The 16,198-nt window shown below is 41.1% G+C and overlaps 1 protein-coding gene across 2 annotated transcripts in view; it reads right to left on the minus strand.

The window, feature by feature from the left end:
* Positions 1 to 5,476: 5,476 nt before the first annotated feature.
* The window catches only part of LOC146304914 (fibroblast growth factor 14-like), a 68,376-nt gene continuing 57,654 nt past the window's right edge, over positions 5,477 to 16,198 (minus strand). For both annotated transcript variants that reach the window (XM_084713540.1, XM_084713541.1), the window contains exons 4-5: positions 6,761 to 6,959; positions 5,477 to 6,129 (exon numbers count right to left, since the gene is read on the minus strand). In XM_084713540.1, coding sequence (XP_084569666.1) covers positions 5,981 to 6,129; positions 6,761 to 6,959 — 348 coding nt within the window. In that variant the 3' untranslated portion in view covers positions 5,477 to 5,980. The remainder of the gene's footprint in view (positions 6,130 to 6,760; positions 6,960 to 16,198) is intronic.

Here is a 16,198-nt window from a genome sequence, read left to right on the forward strand (position 1 = left end):
CTGTTATAACAAGAAAACAAAAGTCATTTTCTCTTAATAAATTATCTTGTAATCTCAAGACATGTGCCTTTTGTTTTCTTGAGATAAAGCAATTACTTGTTTTTTTTTTCAGTGCTAGAATTTTTGGTCAAATATCGATGCTCTGCTGAAAGTGTTCCATGAATAACATGCATTAGAGTAACTATGTTAGAGACTGGAAAGTAATTTTATTCATTATTGCGATGATGGATTATGCTTGGAAAAGCAACATGTCTCTGTTGCTTCTGACGCCACTGGAAAATGTGTAAATGAAACTGCAGCATCTCCACCGGTGCAAACCAAAGTCAGAAACGAGCCAGATGCAGAGTTTCACTGGTGCTGTGCTGTAAATGTTTGTTTTGTTTTTGATAACACATTTCCTACATTACCACATGCATTAGCCCCAGTCATCTTTCCTCTTTTAAAAACCATGCAACAAGTGGGAAACAGTCCAAACAGAGGGAGAGAGGGAGGGAGGGAGGGAGGAGGAGGAGGAGGTGGAAGAGAAAAGAGGAGGTGGGAGTAAGTTCTCTGGCTGCATGATTACAAAACGAGCAGAGAGCGAAAGCTAGCATAGTTACAGTGAACAGAAGATTGGGGATCAAAGGATAATTGAAAAGTAAAATAGGATGAAGAAGAGTGTGTCTGCCGTGTGTGAGTGTGTGTGTGTGTGTGTGTGTGTGTGTGTGTGTGTGTGTGTGTGTGTGTGTGTGTGTGTGTGTGGGATGAGAGTGTTCAGAGAAAGAAACAGCTGGGAGGAGAGCGCGTTTACCGTCTCGTTTCAGATTCAGATGTAATAAGGCAGTCTTTTGTAAGAGGAATAAAGTGGAACAGAAAAAAAAAAAGAAAACCTGAGGGAGACAAGCTACATCATGAGTACAGTGCTAACCATTACATGTTCCTGTGTCCTTAAAGTGCACCTGTACCGGCGTGGTCATGTCACTAAAGCATTTTTGTCCTATTATTTCTCGTGTCCATTTTGTGCCACCTGTTTTCAGAGCTACAGTTCATGCAGGACAAAGTAAGATGGCTACATGTGTACCTGCCATGAGGCCATGAGTGGTCCTTGTATGTGGAAATTAAAAGTGACCCGGGTTGTCGTGATTGCTCACTTCTAATTAAATCAGCTGCTCTCTTCCTGCGCAGAGCCCACTGTTAGATATCTCATAATTGTAGCCTTGGTACCTGGCTAACCACCAGTGGAGAGAAATCTCTCAGGAGACGCTGACAGTAATTGCGCCTTCGTTGTTTGAACCAGGGACTGTGATTACCAGCCTGGAAATTGTAGCAGTATTTTTGGTCAGTAGCCAGGAAACCGGGCCATTTTTCTCCGGCCTCGACCATTATTAATTCTCGAGGACGTGCCACAGATCTTCAGTAGCTGCTTTCACAGGATGTGAACCTTACTGCTAACCTAACAAGCAGGGCCTCTCTGAACACAGGAAGATCTGCTTCCTTTGCTAAGTCAATCTTTTTTTTTTTTTTCCTCTGCCAGCAACGTAGGACAAATTAGCTGCTTGATAGTCATTCACTGAAAAGCAGTCGCTGTCCTGGAGTCTTGTTAGCGATTCTATCTGCTAATGGTTGCTCAGGCGAGTACAAAAACATCGTCCTCTATGCTGTAATTAAAGTGTCTTCTTAGAAAGGTTCTGCTGAGACACAGTCAGTGGTATGGAAGAGTGTTAGGGACGGACACAGTATGAGGGGAAAAAAACGGAGAGAAGGGTTTTTTTAAATTTTGCATTTTAAGAATAAAATAGAAATGCTGAGAATAACGTTGAACTTTCAGTATTAGTGCCAAGAATAAGAAAAAATAAGAGAGTAAATGTCAAGAAAGTTGAAAAAAACGGTTTGACTTCATCCTCAAAATATTTCAACTTTATTCTCGACTTTTCGACTTAATTCTCAAAATTTACAAATAAAAACTTCCTCTTCTGATTTTTTTATTTTTTTTTTTTTATATTTATTTTATTTTTCTATATTCTCAACATTTCTGATTTTTTTTTCAACATTTCGACTTTACTTTTGACATTTCAACTTTTATTCCTGACATTACAACTTAATTTTTTTTAACTTACATTTAAACATTTTAAATTTAAATTCTCATCGTGACTTCATTCTTTTCATTTCAATTTCATTTTCGACATTTCAACTTCATTCTTGAGATTTTGACTTAATTTTCCACATTTTAAATTCATTCTTGACATTTAGTCTTTATTCTCAACATTTGAACTTTATTTTCAACATTTCGACTTTTCGTCCTTTTGACTTTATTCTTGACATTTCAAAATTGTTCTCAACAGTTTGACTTAACATTGTGACTTACTTCTTGACATTTTGATTTAATTCCCAAGATTTCAGCTTCATCCTCAACATTTCAACTTTATTCTTGAAATGCAAAATAAAACAAATTTCCTCCTGTCGTTTTTTTTCTCTTACGCTTGGCCCTGAAACTCTTCCGTACAGTTCAGACAACACAGGATACACTCAAAAATAAAAAGGACGTTTACAGACCTGATTGTCAGGGATTTTTTTTCTTAAATGTTTTTGCTAGTTACCCCTACAGTAGTGTGACACAACACGTAGTCAACAATGTTACATCCACATTTCTTTGACGTGACACAAGCACAACACCGGTCAAAACGCTTCTTCTTCTTCTTCTTCTTCTTCTTCTTCTTCATCACCATCTTCCCACTTTGCTCTTTTTCAAGTAACGTTAGACACGACACAGCTGAAGTCAAGCGACTCTGAGAAATGTTGGAAATCTCGGGTAAACCCTGCTGGAACCCAGGAAGTCTGAGCTTTTAGCATAAATCTGCAGCCGCCCTGGATCTCACATCTTGAGCTTGGCTGGGGATGAGAGGCACTCACATAGCAAGAATCTCCAGCACTACCCAGCAAAAAATAACACTTTCTGATGATCCAGCAGCAGAAATACATTTCACATGTACTTGCAGTTTTTTTCAGCATCAAGATTTCAGTTTGGAGACACAAACTCAAAATGCTAAACTCTTATCTCTCTTGAATCTGTTATATTTTCACACACATTTCAATTACATTTTGGTTTTAACAAGTTCCTTTTTAAAAATCGGCGGCCTGAAAGGGTTTTCTGGGGTTGATGACGGGCACATCAGGCTAAATAAGTTCATGAAATGTGAGCTGGTCAGCCACACATATTTGAACACAAAGGCAAGTAACAGCTAATGAGATCAGAGGAGGAGAGAAGTATGTGGTGTATGTGAGGAACAAATCTGAGAAATGCCAATTAGAAACACTGTGAGCTGTCTCGTGTTTTCACAGTCTCTTCAGTTGTACCACGCAGCGGGACAACATTAAAACGCAACCGCGTGGTTTCGCTCATGTGCAGCAGTGCGGTGTTTCACCTGCTACACAGACACGCACACCTGTTGCCGAGGCTGGGGATGCAGCTGATTCGGGCTGGCGCTCGTTTTAACGTCGGAACGACTGTGAGGATTAATCACACGGCCTTGTTTTTTTTCTGGGGTGCTTGCTTTGTCTTGTTGTTTCTTTGTAGTCGGTGGAGGTCATTCATCCTCAGCAAATATGACGCTGTTTTAATGGTCTGATTAAAATGCAAAGTGGTTATTTTGCCCAAAATTGGGATTCAAAGCAAGAGAGACGCACAGTTTGTGTTTCTTACTGAATATATTGTGTCTGCATCATTGTTACTGACACTAATACAGCATGTAGTGTGGGATCACAGTATTAATATCTCCTCAGTGATATGACGGACTACTGGTGTAACGTTTTGAGGAGTTAATTGGCGTCTAGTCTTGCCGTCTAAGAAAGACAAGTAAACAGAAAGCCTGGGTGTCGAACAGGATTCAAGTCCAGAACAGATTGGTGCCATGTTGACTGTCACAGTGAGAGGGCAAAGCATGGGAATCTATTTGGTTTAATTTCATTTCAAGGCATTTGATTTTCTGCCCTGTAGTTTCTCCGCGTCTCACACAAACCCATATTTCAGTGGTTTGATTTGATGACAGCTTTATGTAACACTGTAATAAATGTGTGCTGTTTGTTTTTTGGTGGTTTTCATTATTTTCTACAGAAACCACGTTTCTAATACTCCTTTAGTAACCTAACCTTACTTTATAGGCCACGGTTCCACTTAATTTAAAGCCACTATGTGTAACTGTAATTTCTTCTGGAGAATTCAGTCTGTGTCTTATCAAAAGAACACAACATTTTTGTCTCTATCTCTCACTATCTTTGACATACTGTGGTGGAAAATAACCACATACTGTATATTTCCTCAAGGAATGTGCTAAAGTACAGTTTTAAGGTACTTCTTTTGAGTATTTCAATTTTATTCTACTTTATATTTCTACTCCACTACATTTTAGAGAAAAATATTGATATTTAATACTATATTTATCTTTAACCATTTATATTTAGCTATATTAGTTACTTTATAGATTAAGATTACATAAAAACACATGATAAACTTATAAAAAATGACTTTTATAGAGCAGACCAGTGGTTCCCTTTACGTCTTTGATGGTGAAATATGTAAGAACTGTCTGTGTTTCATTTGGATGCTGTTTGAGGCCCAAAGAGAGGGTAGCAGTGTGCATCGCCGTCTGCTGCAGCGCCTTTTTTAAAGCACCACTGGGCAGTAAAGTACACATAGTGGCTTTAACGTCATTTACCCTGTTTGCTATTACCCTCATTCCTACCTTTAATTTCAAGTACTTGGGAAGGCAACAGAAATAAAAACTGAGAACGCCATCCGACCACTCTTGAGGTTCGACCCTCCCTCTGTTAAACCTCAGTCTACAATATCTGCTACTCCATGTAAACACTGACTGCTACCATGCTGCTTTGACAGCCAGCATGCTTTCTGTGCACTCCGTGTTGCTACAGACAGGGAACTCGCTCTTCAGCTACGCGCTAATTCACGCAACCTCGTGCCAAAACTCTTCATTTTGACACGTCAGTTGATCTCCTCCTCTCCCGAGCTACACCGGTGGAAATCTCAGCGTTCGTAAAGGGATAGAAAAAAACTCAAATCTGTTTGGTGTCTGTACAACAACGTAGCTGGATAATCACTAGTGCTCTGTGTGTGCAGGATAATAAACTACCTAACAAATAGATAATAAAGGAACACAGAAAAGACGAACATGCTTTGAGCTATGTGGTGTCAAATAAGAACTCTCTGTTTATAACAGCTATATAGTACGTGATTAAAATTAGGGACAAGTCATAAGATGTGTTTGCCTTGTATGTAACACACAGGGACATTTTTTCAAGCTTAGTACAGAATGTCCTGCGCCAGATCTTAATTGATCGATGACTAAGCACCCACTGGATCCTCAGTGTTTGCTGCTTTAAGTGTTCTCCTTGCCCGATGTTTGCTGATGTTTTTAATCTGTTCTTTATTTACTCAAAGATCGAATCCAAGTGGTCGATTCTGGGTGGGAGTTGTGCGTGTGTGTGTGTGGGTGTGTGGGTGTGTGTGGCCACCAGCAAGCAAGCATACCTGGCAACAGAAAACGGTACTATCAGGAGAGGAAAAAGGGGCCTCATTCTTACAGATTGTCACAGAAAAATACCGGTGAAGACGACATGTTTTTTCCGTTTTTTCTTTGTTTTGTTTATATTTTTAAGAAGTCATTTTGTCTCCCGTTTGAGGGCATGCCACTGTCCCAGGTCCAAAATATCTGGCTGGCATCGGCCTGACTTTTCTGTCTTCATCTTCCTCTTCCTCCCCCGCCGCCGCCAGCCGCAGTGCTCTGTCCCTCTGGCCCTGCCCCACAACGCCGGATCCGTCCAATAGGGAGAGAGGTGAGGCGGGACGTGCGGCCCCACTGCTGACCAGTCAGAACTCGAGCTGTTGTTTGTTTTGTTACCTTTTGATGCAGTTTTAGTGTTTTTTGAGAGCGCAGCAGTGGGGCGGGTCTCTGGCTTTTCCTGGGGGAAGGTAAAACGGGGGGCGGGGTTATGTCTCCTCCTTGTCGGGTTTGCTGACTGGTTTGCCGCCGTTCATGACCACCGGTTCGCTGGTTGTGCTTTTGGAAGGCGGGCCCCCGGCGAGTTTAGGCACCGCCTCCCCTACGTCGTGCAACGAAGGCTCTCGGTACATCGCAACTGGAGGAGTGGAGGTAGAAGAGGGGAGGATGGGAGAGGAGGAGAGATGGAGGAGCGGCAAAGGTGGCGGTTGGAAGAGAGAAGAAGAAAGGGATTTAAAAAAATCAACAAAAGAAAGAGCAGAAGAGAGATGAAAGAAATACAAGAGGGGTGGGAGGAGGGAGGGAAACAGGGATGAAAAGGGGTAAAGGAGAATATAAGCGAAGGAAAGAATCAAAGACTGCGCGGAGGTGTGTCTTTAATCTATAATCCAATAAAACTACAAGAAAGAATCAAACCGAACATGCAAACATTTCAGTAAAAAGGAGTTAATCCTCCTTAAGTCCCGCCCTCTTTGGCTCTGTTCTCCAATAACAACTGAGAGAGCTGGGTACTCGACAGAACCGCGGTCAACTTTCTCACTTCCTGTTTCCTGTTTTTAGATATGCTACACGTAAGTGCCAGGCTCATCCGTGCTGAAAAGAAAACCAAACTTTGATGGCTGTAGCTCGTTAGCCTTGATAGCTTTGATAAGTAACGCAAACAGGAAAGGAGAAAGTTGACTGAGGTTACGCCAAACGTTATTAAAGCACAGAGAGAAAAGGGGCGGGGTCAGTTAACCCGTGCTCGTGTGCGTGTAGATGTATGTTACCTTCTATAGGTTTAGGCAGGAAGTGTGCAGCTGGTTTGGTCTTTTTGACCCGGTTGCCCTTCATGGCCTGTCCTTCTTTATTGAGGCCCAGAAACCAGGCTCGGCCCGACTCCTTCTGTCTGTAGAGCATAGAGCTGTAGATCACATAGTAGTTCTCAAACACCGACTCCTTAAACTTACACTCCGCTGTAAACAGTTCCTGAGGAGACACACGGACAGACAGACAAAGACAAATCACTTGTGTTAGTTAACAGCAGCTGAAGCCACTAATATGATGAAAAAAACATAATTATAATGAGGAACTTTCTCGAAATAAAGACTTAATGTCACAATTATTTTGATACTAAGTCGTTATTTTGAGATACTAACTTAATACTTTGAGAAAATTTGAGAAAGTTTCTCATTATAATGACTTAAATAGGCTTCCATAGTTTTCAAACCTCCACTCCTCTACTTGTATTTGTTGTGCTGTTGACACATGACGTGTATTCAGTGTTTTTTTTTTTCCACTAAAAAACTTTCTTTCTGAAGTGAATATTTTTTTTTTGCCACGTTGAAAAAAAAAAACTGTTGAACTGAACTGATGAAGTTGTTGGCAGGTATATTAGCAGCTCTGCAGGATGCTGAGCACCTGTTCGGTACAAGAAAACGTGTTAATGATTTTATTTACAAAGCGCTTTATTGAACAATGAAAATTAATAGAAAAAACATGCAAACAAGATACTTTCTCTTCTGTTTTATGTAGAAGAATCAAACCTGTTGAGAAAAATCCTCTGACACCAAACCAGAACGATCCTCTGGTCTGACATGTCATATAAAGAATAATGTAAAGAGTATTGTTCTAACCCATGTCACTCTCCCCTGACACTCTCCCTGTAAGCACAGGAACAACAAACTAAACAGATAAAAAAAAAGCAGATTGATTCTGGTGCCACAAAGCCCAAAAGATCTCACCCTCCCACCCACATCAGCTCCGCTGTTATGTGTCAGAACTCTTTTCCGTGGCTGCCGGCGCCTCCAGCGGAGCGTATTTCAGCACAGAATCAAGGTGTTATTCTTACTGGGAGAAAAATCGTCTCTCCCTGGTGTCCGCTTGCACTACTGAGTCACAGCGAGTGTAAAAGGCAGCCTGACATAAAACAATCTTTTTCTGGGGAGGTCAGGATCCAGGCAGGCTCTGAAAATTCTTATTATTTATCAGCAAACTTCCATTTTTCAACATCGAAAAGCCGACGCTCGGGTCAATGATATATCAGAATCAGAATCAGAAAACTGCTGATGTTACAGGTGCTTCAATTCAATAATAGGAAAAAACATATACATTTTACTACAATAATAACAAATACATGTGCCTTATTTTAAAATAGAAAAAGAAATATGGGAAATATAAGATGAATGGAAATAACAAACATAAATGTAAAAATTCTGCACAAAATATACACACATTTCTGTGGATCCTTTTGGTTAATTAACAAATAAATTAGTCAGTGAAATGTCAGAATATAGTTTAAGTCCAAGAAGACGTCTTTGATTAGTACTTTGATTAAATTAAAATAGAAATCAAATTAACTGGGCAACTGTTTTAAGCACTATTTCTCATAGTTGTCACATTCAAGTGTCTTCACTAAGCCGATGTTGGAAAAGCAGCTAGTAAATAGATCCCTTTGACAGTAAATACGATTTAGTGTTTTGTCTTCTTAAGATTTGGGTAAGATTAGATTTAGTTTTAATAATCCTCCTGAGAAAATCTGATTATTTTTCAGCCAATATACCAAAACACGAGTGATAAATGCAACACTGAGATAATGTGGTAACAGAAGAAAGCAAAAGCAAAATAATACCAGTAAAACATGATGCAACAGGTGGTTGGACAGGAAGAAGTGGTGTCTTGTACATTAATTATTTAGGGCTCATTAATGAAGTATCGCTGCCACACAATTTTAATCTGAGAAAGTCCTGAGAAAGCTTGACTTCATGCTTACATGCATCACTGGTTTGCATAAATATATACAGATCAATTGTCTGATCACTTCCTTAACAGTTTTCATGATCAGCAGATGGATTTATTAGTAGTTTACCTTTTTAAAATCACACTAAAGTCACGTTTGCTCTCGAACAAACTGCACCCGAGTCTGCTTAGAGAAGGACTCAGACCACCACGTTCGAACAGAAACAGGTACAGAAAAAAGTGACAGTAAAGCAGTGAGTAAGTGCTTTTATACCAGGACAACCGGACAACTTTACTGCAGTAAAAAAGGTCCTCTTTTAGGTATAGTTTGGTTTTCATAAATTCCTCTTTAGCTGCGAAACGTTCCACATTCTTCACCAGCTAGTCTCGACCTTTTTCTGTTTGCTGTTCTGTACTTGGCAGGCCTCCATCAGACCTTTTCTGTTGCTGAAAAAGCCTGAAAACCAAAACAATCAGCTAAAACAGGCTAAAGAGCATCACAGAGCTGATAATTCTCTGTGGGTTTGTCACTATAAGAAGCACCTTCACATTATGTATGCTCACTGATCCGTTGTTAATATAATAAATATTGATTAATGCAGCTTTAACTATCCCTCTCTGATATTACGCCTGTAATATCACTATTATCTCCCCTTGCATCTTCTTTTCTCGGGGCGACGTTTTTATCAGGACGTCTCATCATCATTTAGCAGACAATGACTGACACGTTTTCTCATTGAGACAATTGCCGAGGAAATGAAAAAATAGCGCTAATAAACTGCTCCTCATAAGGCCGGGGAGGCTCCTGCCAACCCAAACAATCACCCCGAGGTCCCCAGACCCCAGATTGGGAAGTGTCTGTCTAGACCGGCTCTTATTGGCTGTTGTGGGCCTCTTGCCAGAGCCACAGACACATTGTCATTCAGCTCAGGTCTGTCGGTCCGAGTCTCATAGCAACATGAGGAAGAGAGGCGACACTGTAGCCGTGGCAACCAACCAGCGCTGAGAGGGAGGGGTCAGCGGGTGGGTGGGTGTGTGTGCGTGTTGGGGGGGGGGGGCTGCAAGATCGAGAAAGAGAAACACACACATACAAACACTTGCATTGGTAATTTAACATACAAGGTGCCGTATCTCACACACTCATGCTAACATAGGAAGACGCTTATTAAAGGCTGGGTTGGGAGGCAGCTGCGAGGGATCAGACACACACACACACACACAGAAACACACACTTGTGGCTCTAGGGGATGAATGGAGGGAGGTGCAGCAGGGCTTGCTGGGATATGAAATGTGACTAAATGAACAAGACAGGTTATAATGAATGGATGCTCTATTTATTGGCAATGTCACGAATACTCCGCCACAAATCAGACGTTCTCCTTTGGTAACCATGCTTTTGATTTGTATTAACAATGTAGAGCTTAATATTCCACAAGCCTGGATTGAATTAACTTAATAATATATATTTAGTCCTGACCTGCACCCCCAGATTCATTATTCATTTCTTAAGGAGGATGATCTTTGCTGGTGCGCAGGGAGCGGTGCCAGACGCTTATTAATGTTGGTCAGCGAGGTCATACATCATTTAACGCTGCTTTTAAAATAAAAGATGTTTGATGTCGAGAAGAAGAAGAAGAAGAAGAAGAAGCATTCCTTCTCTTCGACTGGATTCGGAGCGACAAAGTGTTAAAAATGACTTCAGATGAGGTTTACAGGTGAGTCATTTTAACAACACTGCCTGCCTGAATGTGCTTCTGTCGTCATTTCTAAATAGCTGTTTTCACAAGCTGCCCACAGAAAGAAAGCATGAATGAATGAATGAATGAATGAATGAATGAATGAAACGGAGGGTGGGGTTGAAAATTGGGACATGAAGGAGAAGAGAGAGAATAAATCACCCAGTGAGGAGGACGACGCCTCCTGATTGGAAAAACAGCGGGGGATTCTCTCTCCCTCTCTCCCCTCTCTTATCTTAGCATTTCTCTCATCGCTCTTCTTTCTGTCTCGCTCTGTCATTTCTCTGTGCCTCGGCGGAGATTTACTGCACACATGCATGAGCATTGTTATCTTTTGAATTACATACATTCATGCGTCCATAGCCTGAATGGCGGCTGATTTACAGGCAGCCGTAATCAGATGGAGAGGAGCCCATTAACATGTTAAACATCCGGCTCCAAAACATACTAAACTGATCCAGGCAGCAGTCTGTCCCTCGTTCATTAAAGAACTAAAAATAAGAAACTCAAAAGCAGAGTGGGGGGAAAGCAATCTCAACTCTTGGCACAGCACACGGCTGCACTAATAACAACACTTGGCAACGAGAGCTGCCCAGTGCTACCACAGCTTCACTGCTGGCTACTGGGAGCTTCCCAGTAGAAGCACATTCATAATGAAGTCTAACAATCGACTGTTGATTAATTACTGTTCCACTGTGTTTTCTTTTGCTGTTGTAATTTACCAAAGACAATCCACAGACAAGCAAGAGCAGGTCTTGATGAGCAGACTTGGATGAATGACATCACAACACACTCTGAAGGGAGTTCAGGCCGGTGAACTCGCTGACCAGGGCGGCTGCTGAATGACTGTGAGGCCTTTAAAGACCTGACTCTCCAGACTCATGTGCTAAAGACACAGCGGCCAGTGTTGCCTGAGGTGTTATAAGTATTGCATTTGAACTGTAATTTTAATAACTGTACCATATATGATTAATAATTCCAAATGTTCAATAATTTCGACATTAGAGAGCAAACAACTGCATCAGAACTGCACTGATCAAGCAGCTGGTAGAGCTGTGAGTCACAGGCTTTTATTTTGACGGGTAAGAACAGAAGGAATAATTGTGTGATGAGCTGCGGCTGATCCTGTCTCCCTTCCCAGGATGTTTCTGTACGTACAACCATTTTTCCTGTACTTTGGCCACACTGACATTTCTGTATTGCTAATTCTAACTGAATTTCAAGTAAATCTGCAAAAGCGAATAAAAATGAATGCTTGTTTCCATTTTCATCATCATTGTGACACGCACAATAAACACATCGCGAAAGAAAACTAATAATCGTAGCCCCAGCTAGCCGTCAGCTACCCTCAATTTGCTGGTGACTGCGAGATTAACTCGCACAACGGCTGGGGAAGAGAGAATAGCGAGGAAAATATGGTGGACGTGGCAACTTCCAGAGATAAGCTAATATGCACATTTCGCAATATTGTACACACATCACAGGTTTTCCTCATGCAGGCTTAATGTTTGCTATGTCACAAGTGCATTAAATCTTTTTTAAAATTGCAAAAACCACATGAGCATAAAAACTTTTTTTCTTATTTCTTTTCTCATCATTTTGCCATCAACCTATTCTAATGCTATACTTCAAAATGAGCATTAAATTATGTTACTAACTAACTTGCACCTCCTCAAAAATGTCACTACACAAGGTCAGCTTGTGTTTTGTTCTTCAAGTGTGTGATACCGCTGGAGACTCAGTATCACACACCTGTCATTTCCACTGGATCTTTCGCTTGATGAAATCGACTCTCTCTGTCAAAGTGAACGAACTCAGTAGGGAGACAACAAGCCAAGCCTCCTCAACATCGCTCTACATTAAGTAAACGAGAGACTGCAAACACAATTACTTTGGGGTGTGTAATTAAAGCATTAAATGGCCTGACAATGTACACATCTGTCTAATGTTGCAGTGATGGTATCAAGGAGTGAAATCTGATGCTCAGCTGTGAATCAGTCCCAGTGGAGAGACTACAGTGCTGTGTAACAGTGAGTGTAATTCCATCTGTTGTAAACTCCAGACAGTTGACCGAGTCTGTTCTTTCATAGTTCAGCCTCACAAGATCCCACACATCCAACAGATCCTCGAAACGAAATGACTAAATATGTTGTCGCCTTCCAAAACGTCCCTTTTTAAAAACATTCATTTGACTGTTTCCTGATCTGCCTTCACTACAGTTGAGATTTGGAGTAGAAAATTTTTAATTTCCGCCTGTTCCAGATTCTTGGAACCTTGCTGCTACCTCGTGAACCAGCCTTCGTTCCTAGAAGAACCAGTGTAAACAAGGATGTCATCAACAGAAAGCGCTGTCCAACGCACAACAACAACCTGGGAACCAACTTTTCACTTTTCAAAGAGGTTTTGCGGTCAACCGCAGGCAGACTTAAGGTCGTTGTCGGGTAAATGTGAACATGTGTATTTATAGCATGTTCAGGGATTTGGAGCAATCAACAAATATTGTTTTTTCGTTTGCCAGGATGTGTCTGCAAACGTCTGTTTGTTTGTTGAGGTGCCAGTTCCTGATGCTCCACTTTATTTCTTGTTGAAAAACCCTTAAAATACTGTCAATTCCTGCTGCAGCTGCAAAGCTGAAAATTTTAAAAGTCACACCAAGCAACCCTCCCTCCCACTGTGTATTTTCTTCAATGCTGGCAGTTCTACAAAGAAGAATTTGCCCATGATTCCCGTGATCAGCAAGCTTTCTAGTTTAGCACTTTGTGAAATGCACCTCATGTTTTTGAAACACACGTCTGTCACCGTTTCTTTTCATTACAGCCAAAAAATAATTTTCTGTGGCTGAACTTAGCATCAGATTCACAGTCTTATTACTTGTTGCATGTTATAATACATTTTAAATCAGACTGGGAGCCTCTGAGACCAGTGAAGGTCAGTTTGACGACAGGGAATACAGTGAGGAGGTGATTTACAGAGGCTCCAACCAGGACTCTGACTCCAGAGACGACGAAGACTTGGCAGGTTCTGGAGAGGCGGGAGCGCGAGAGGAGGGAGAAGAAGGTCAAGCACCAGAGAGGCGGCGGGACGCCAGACTATTTTCACATCTAACCAGCTGAATTAAGAGATTATTTTGACCAAACCAGAGCTGGTGATTGTTGTAACAGAGGAAAGATGATCCAAGATGGTTTTGGTAAGCTAACAAGGCTAGTTCAGTAAAAATCAGATCTTGAGGTATTATGAGACAGGACGGCGCTGGAGCTAGCTGGTTAGCATGCTAACGTCTCTGCAACACAGTTCATCAATGTGTCTGATGCAGCTTCAAAACTTCTTTCCATTCTGTTGATTATTTCAGTTAATTTTTAATGTTTTGAACTGAAATCAACGAGTTAATTAATAGTATTATAAACCACCACCCAGCCTTAGTTTCTTATTTTATTTTTCATTGTGGAAAAAAAACCTTTTTTCAAATTTGTTCCCCTCATTTAAAAGTGGCGTGCAGTTGCTCTACTTGTAACATTACTTAATGTGACTAGGCTCAAGGAAGTTGTTTTTCATCCCATTGTGTACTATATGTATATGTGTGTGTGTGTGTGTGTGTGTGTGTGTGTGTGTGTGTGTGTGTGTGTTTGTGTGCGCTGCTCAGTGAGTGGGTGTGTTTGTTTCCAACACCAGTTATTATCACAGCACTAATTACCCAGGGGAATTGTGGGTAAACAAATCATTCTAAAGAAAAGAAGCCCACGGAGAAGAACGAGGAGGAGGAGTGTCGGCATACGAAAACGAAAAAAAAAAAAAAAAAAGTGAAGAGGGCGGCTGGAGAGGGGACTTGAAAGGATGTCCTCGAGCCCAGACAGGCTGAATCAGAGCATAAATCTGACTCCAATCACAGCGTCGCTCTTGGCGTGCCGCGTTGTTCCTCAACCACTCCAGACCCGCACACCTGATCCAATTACGCTGTTATGAAAATGTGCGGCTCCTAATTGGATCAGGTGTGTTAGAGCTGCAGTCACAACTCACAGCACAGGTACTTTACTCCTCGAGGGCTGGTGGGGAAACTAGTGGATCGTTCAAGGAGAGAACTTCTGTGAAATATTAAAACTTTACCTAGACAGCCGGTAAACGTCGCCTTTTATTAAATTTCATCCTTGCAGTGTTCTTTGTGCTGCTTAAGATCACAGGTCTGCTAATGGATTGTCTGAATAAGATTTGTATTTTCTCAGACCAGAGCCACCCTAAGGATCTCTGCTGCATATGAAGACCATCGTTTCATATCATGATGCCCTCAGTCTGTTGACCCTGGTACCAGAGAGACAGTGAAATATGATCTGTTGGGCCAGTTTGAGTCAGAGATCTACGAGTTTAAAGGCTTATCAGTACCAACATGCTGCACTGATTTTATAATAGTATGATGAGGAGGCTAGATGGGAAAAAAAATAATGACAAGCACATAAAGAAACGACTTTTAGAGTTGGTATCTATGACTTTACATTTGGACCCATGAAGACATCTGCCTACATAGTATCCTACGTACGAGGGGTCTAATGTTGGCTGAATCTAAGATGGTCAACAAACCAGCTGATACCATCACAGTATGACTGAACAAGTCAGTGATAAAGTGGCAGCAAGTTCAGATCACTTATGTAGAAATCAAATAAAATAATTAAAGTAAACTTTAAATGAAAAGCCAGTCTCTAAGTCTATATTAAACGAGAATATGTCTTGAAGTTTGTTCAGATTTCTGTGTACACCGGTCTGTTACGTCAAGCATTGATACTGAGAGTCTCTGAGTGGCCAAATAAAATGTTCTGACTGTGATTCACTGGTGGAAGGCTGAGAAAAAGTCTCCACATACATCAGTAAAAGCTGTCAGACACCATCAGTGGACGATCATTTTGTCCAAATGTTCAAACCTGCTATTCGAGTGTGATGTCTGCCATGTGGTACTTCAATACCACGATGCACAGAGCTGCATCTTTGAAGAGGCTCCACAGCTCACCAGCAACTAATTCATTCTCTAGTCACCAGAAAATGAGTGTGTGTCTGTGTGTGTGTGTGTGTGAGTCATGACTCACATGGCTAACATTTATTCTCTCTGCCACTCCTCTTCCTTCTCATCTTTGTGGATGTAGACATCACAGGGCTCACTCTGTCTGAGTGCTGTACAGACTGTGTTATGAATGGAAGTACACGCCTACGTGCAAAGACGTGTGCTAGACACACACACACACACACACACACACACACACACACGCACGCACACAGAAACATACTTACAGGACATGAAAACATCCTGCTGTTAGACAGCATGCTGTAGCTCAGGAACACAGAGAAGTAGAGGGGAAAACAATCATGAGTAGAAAAGATGAAAAAGAAAAAGGATGAATCTTCAGTAAAGGCAGGATGAGCGAGTTCTCCCCATCTAGTTCTGTTAATCCTGTACTGAATGAAACAGTGCTGAAGTGATCAGCTTAAATTAAATTGATTGGATGATTTACAGAAAATTAATTTTCAACTATTATCAGTAATTGTTGTTGTCATTTTTCAAGCAAAGACACAATCTGAGGTGTGATGATTTGATGATGTTTGTTGAAAATTGGCGCATACAGTAGATAAACTTCAGTGATAGGTATGCATGATAGTTAAAAGCAGAGACGGACACTTGTTTTTGATTTAAAATACTACAATACTGTTCAATAAAATGCACTGTTTTTATTTGTTATTCAAGTCTACTAAAGCTGTTTTCAGCACCAGGAGCTG

The sequence above is a fragment of the Lutjanus erythropterus genome, chromosome 24 (genome assembly GCF_056507025.1).
Source record: "Lutjanus erythropterus isolate fLutEry1 chromosome 24, fLutEry1.hap2, whole genome shotgun sequence".
Taxonomy (NCBI): Eukaryota; Metazoa; Chordata; class Actinopteri; order Lutjaniformes; family Lutjanidae; genus Lutjanus; species Lutjanus erythropterus.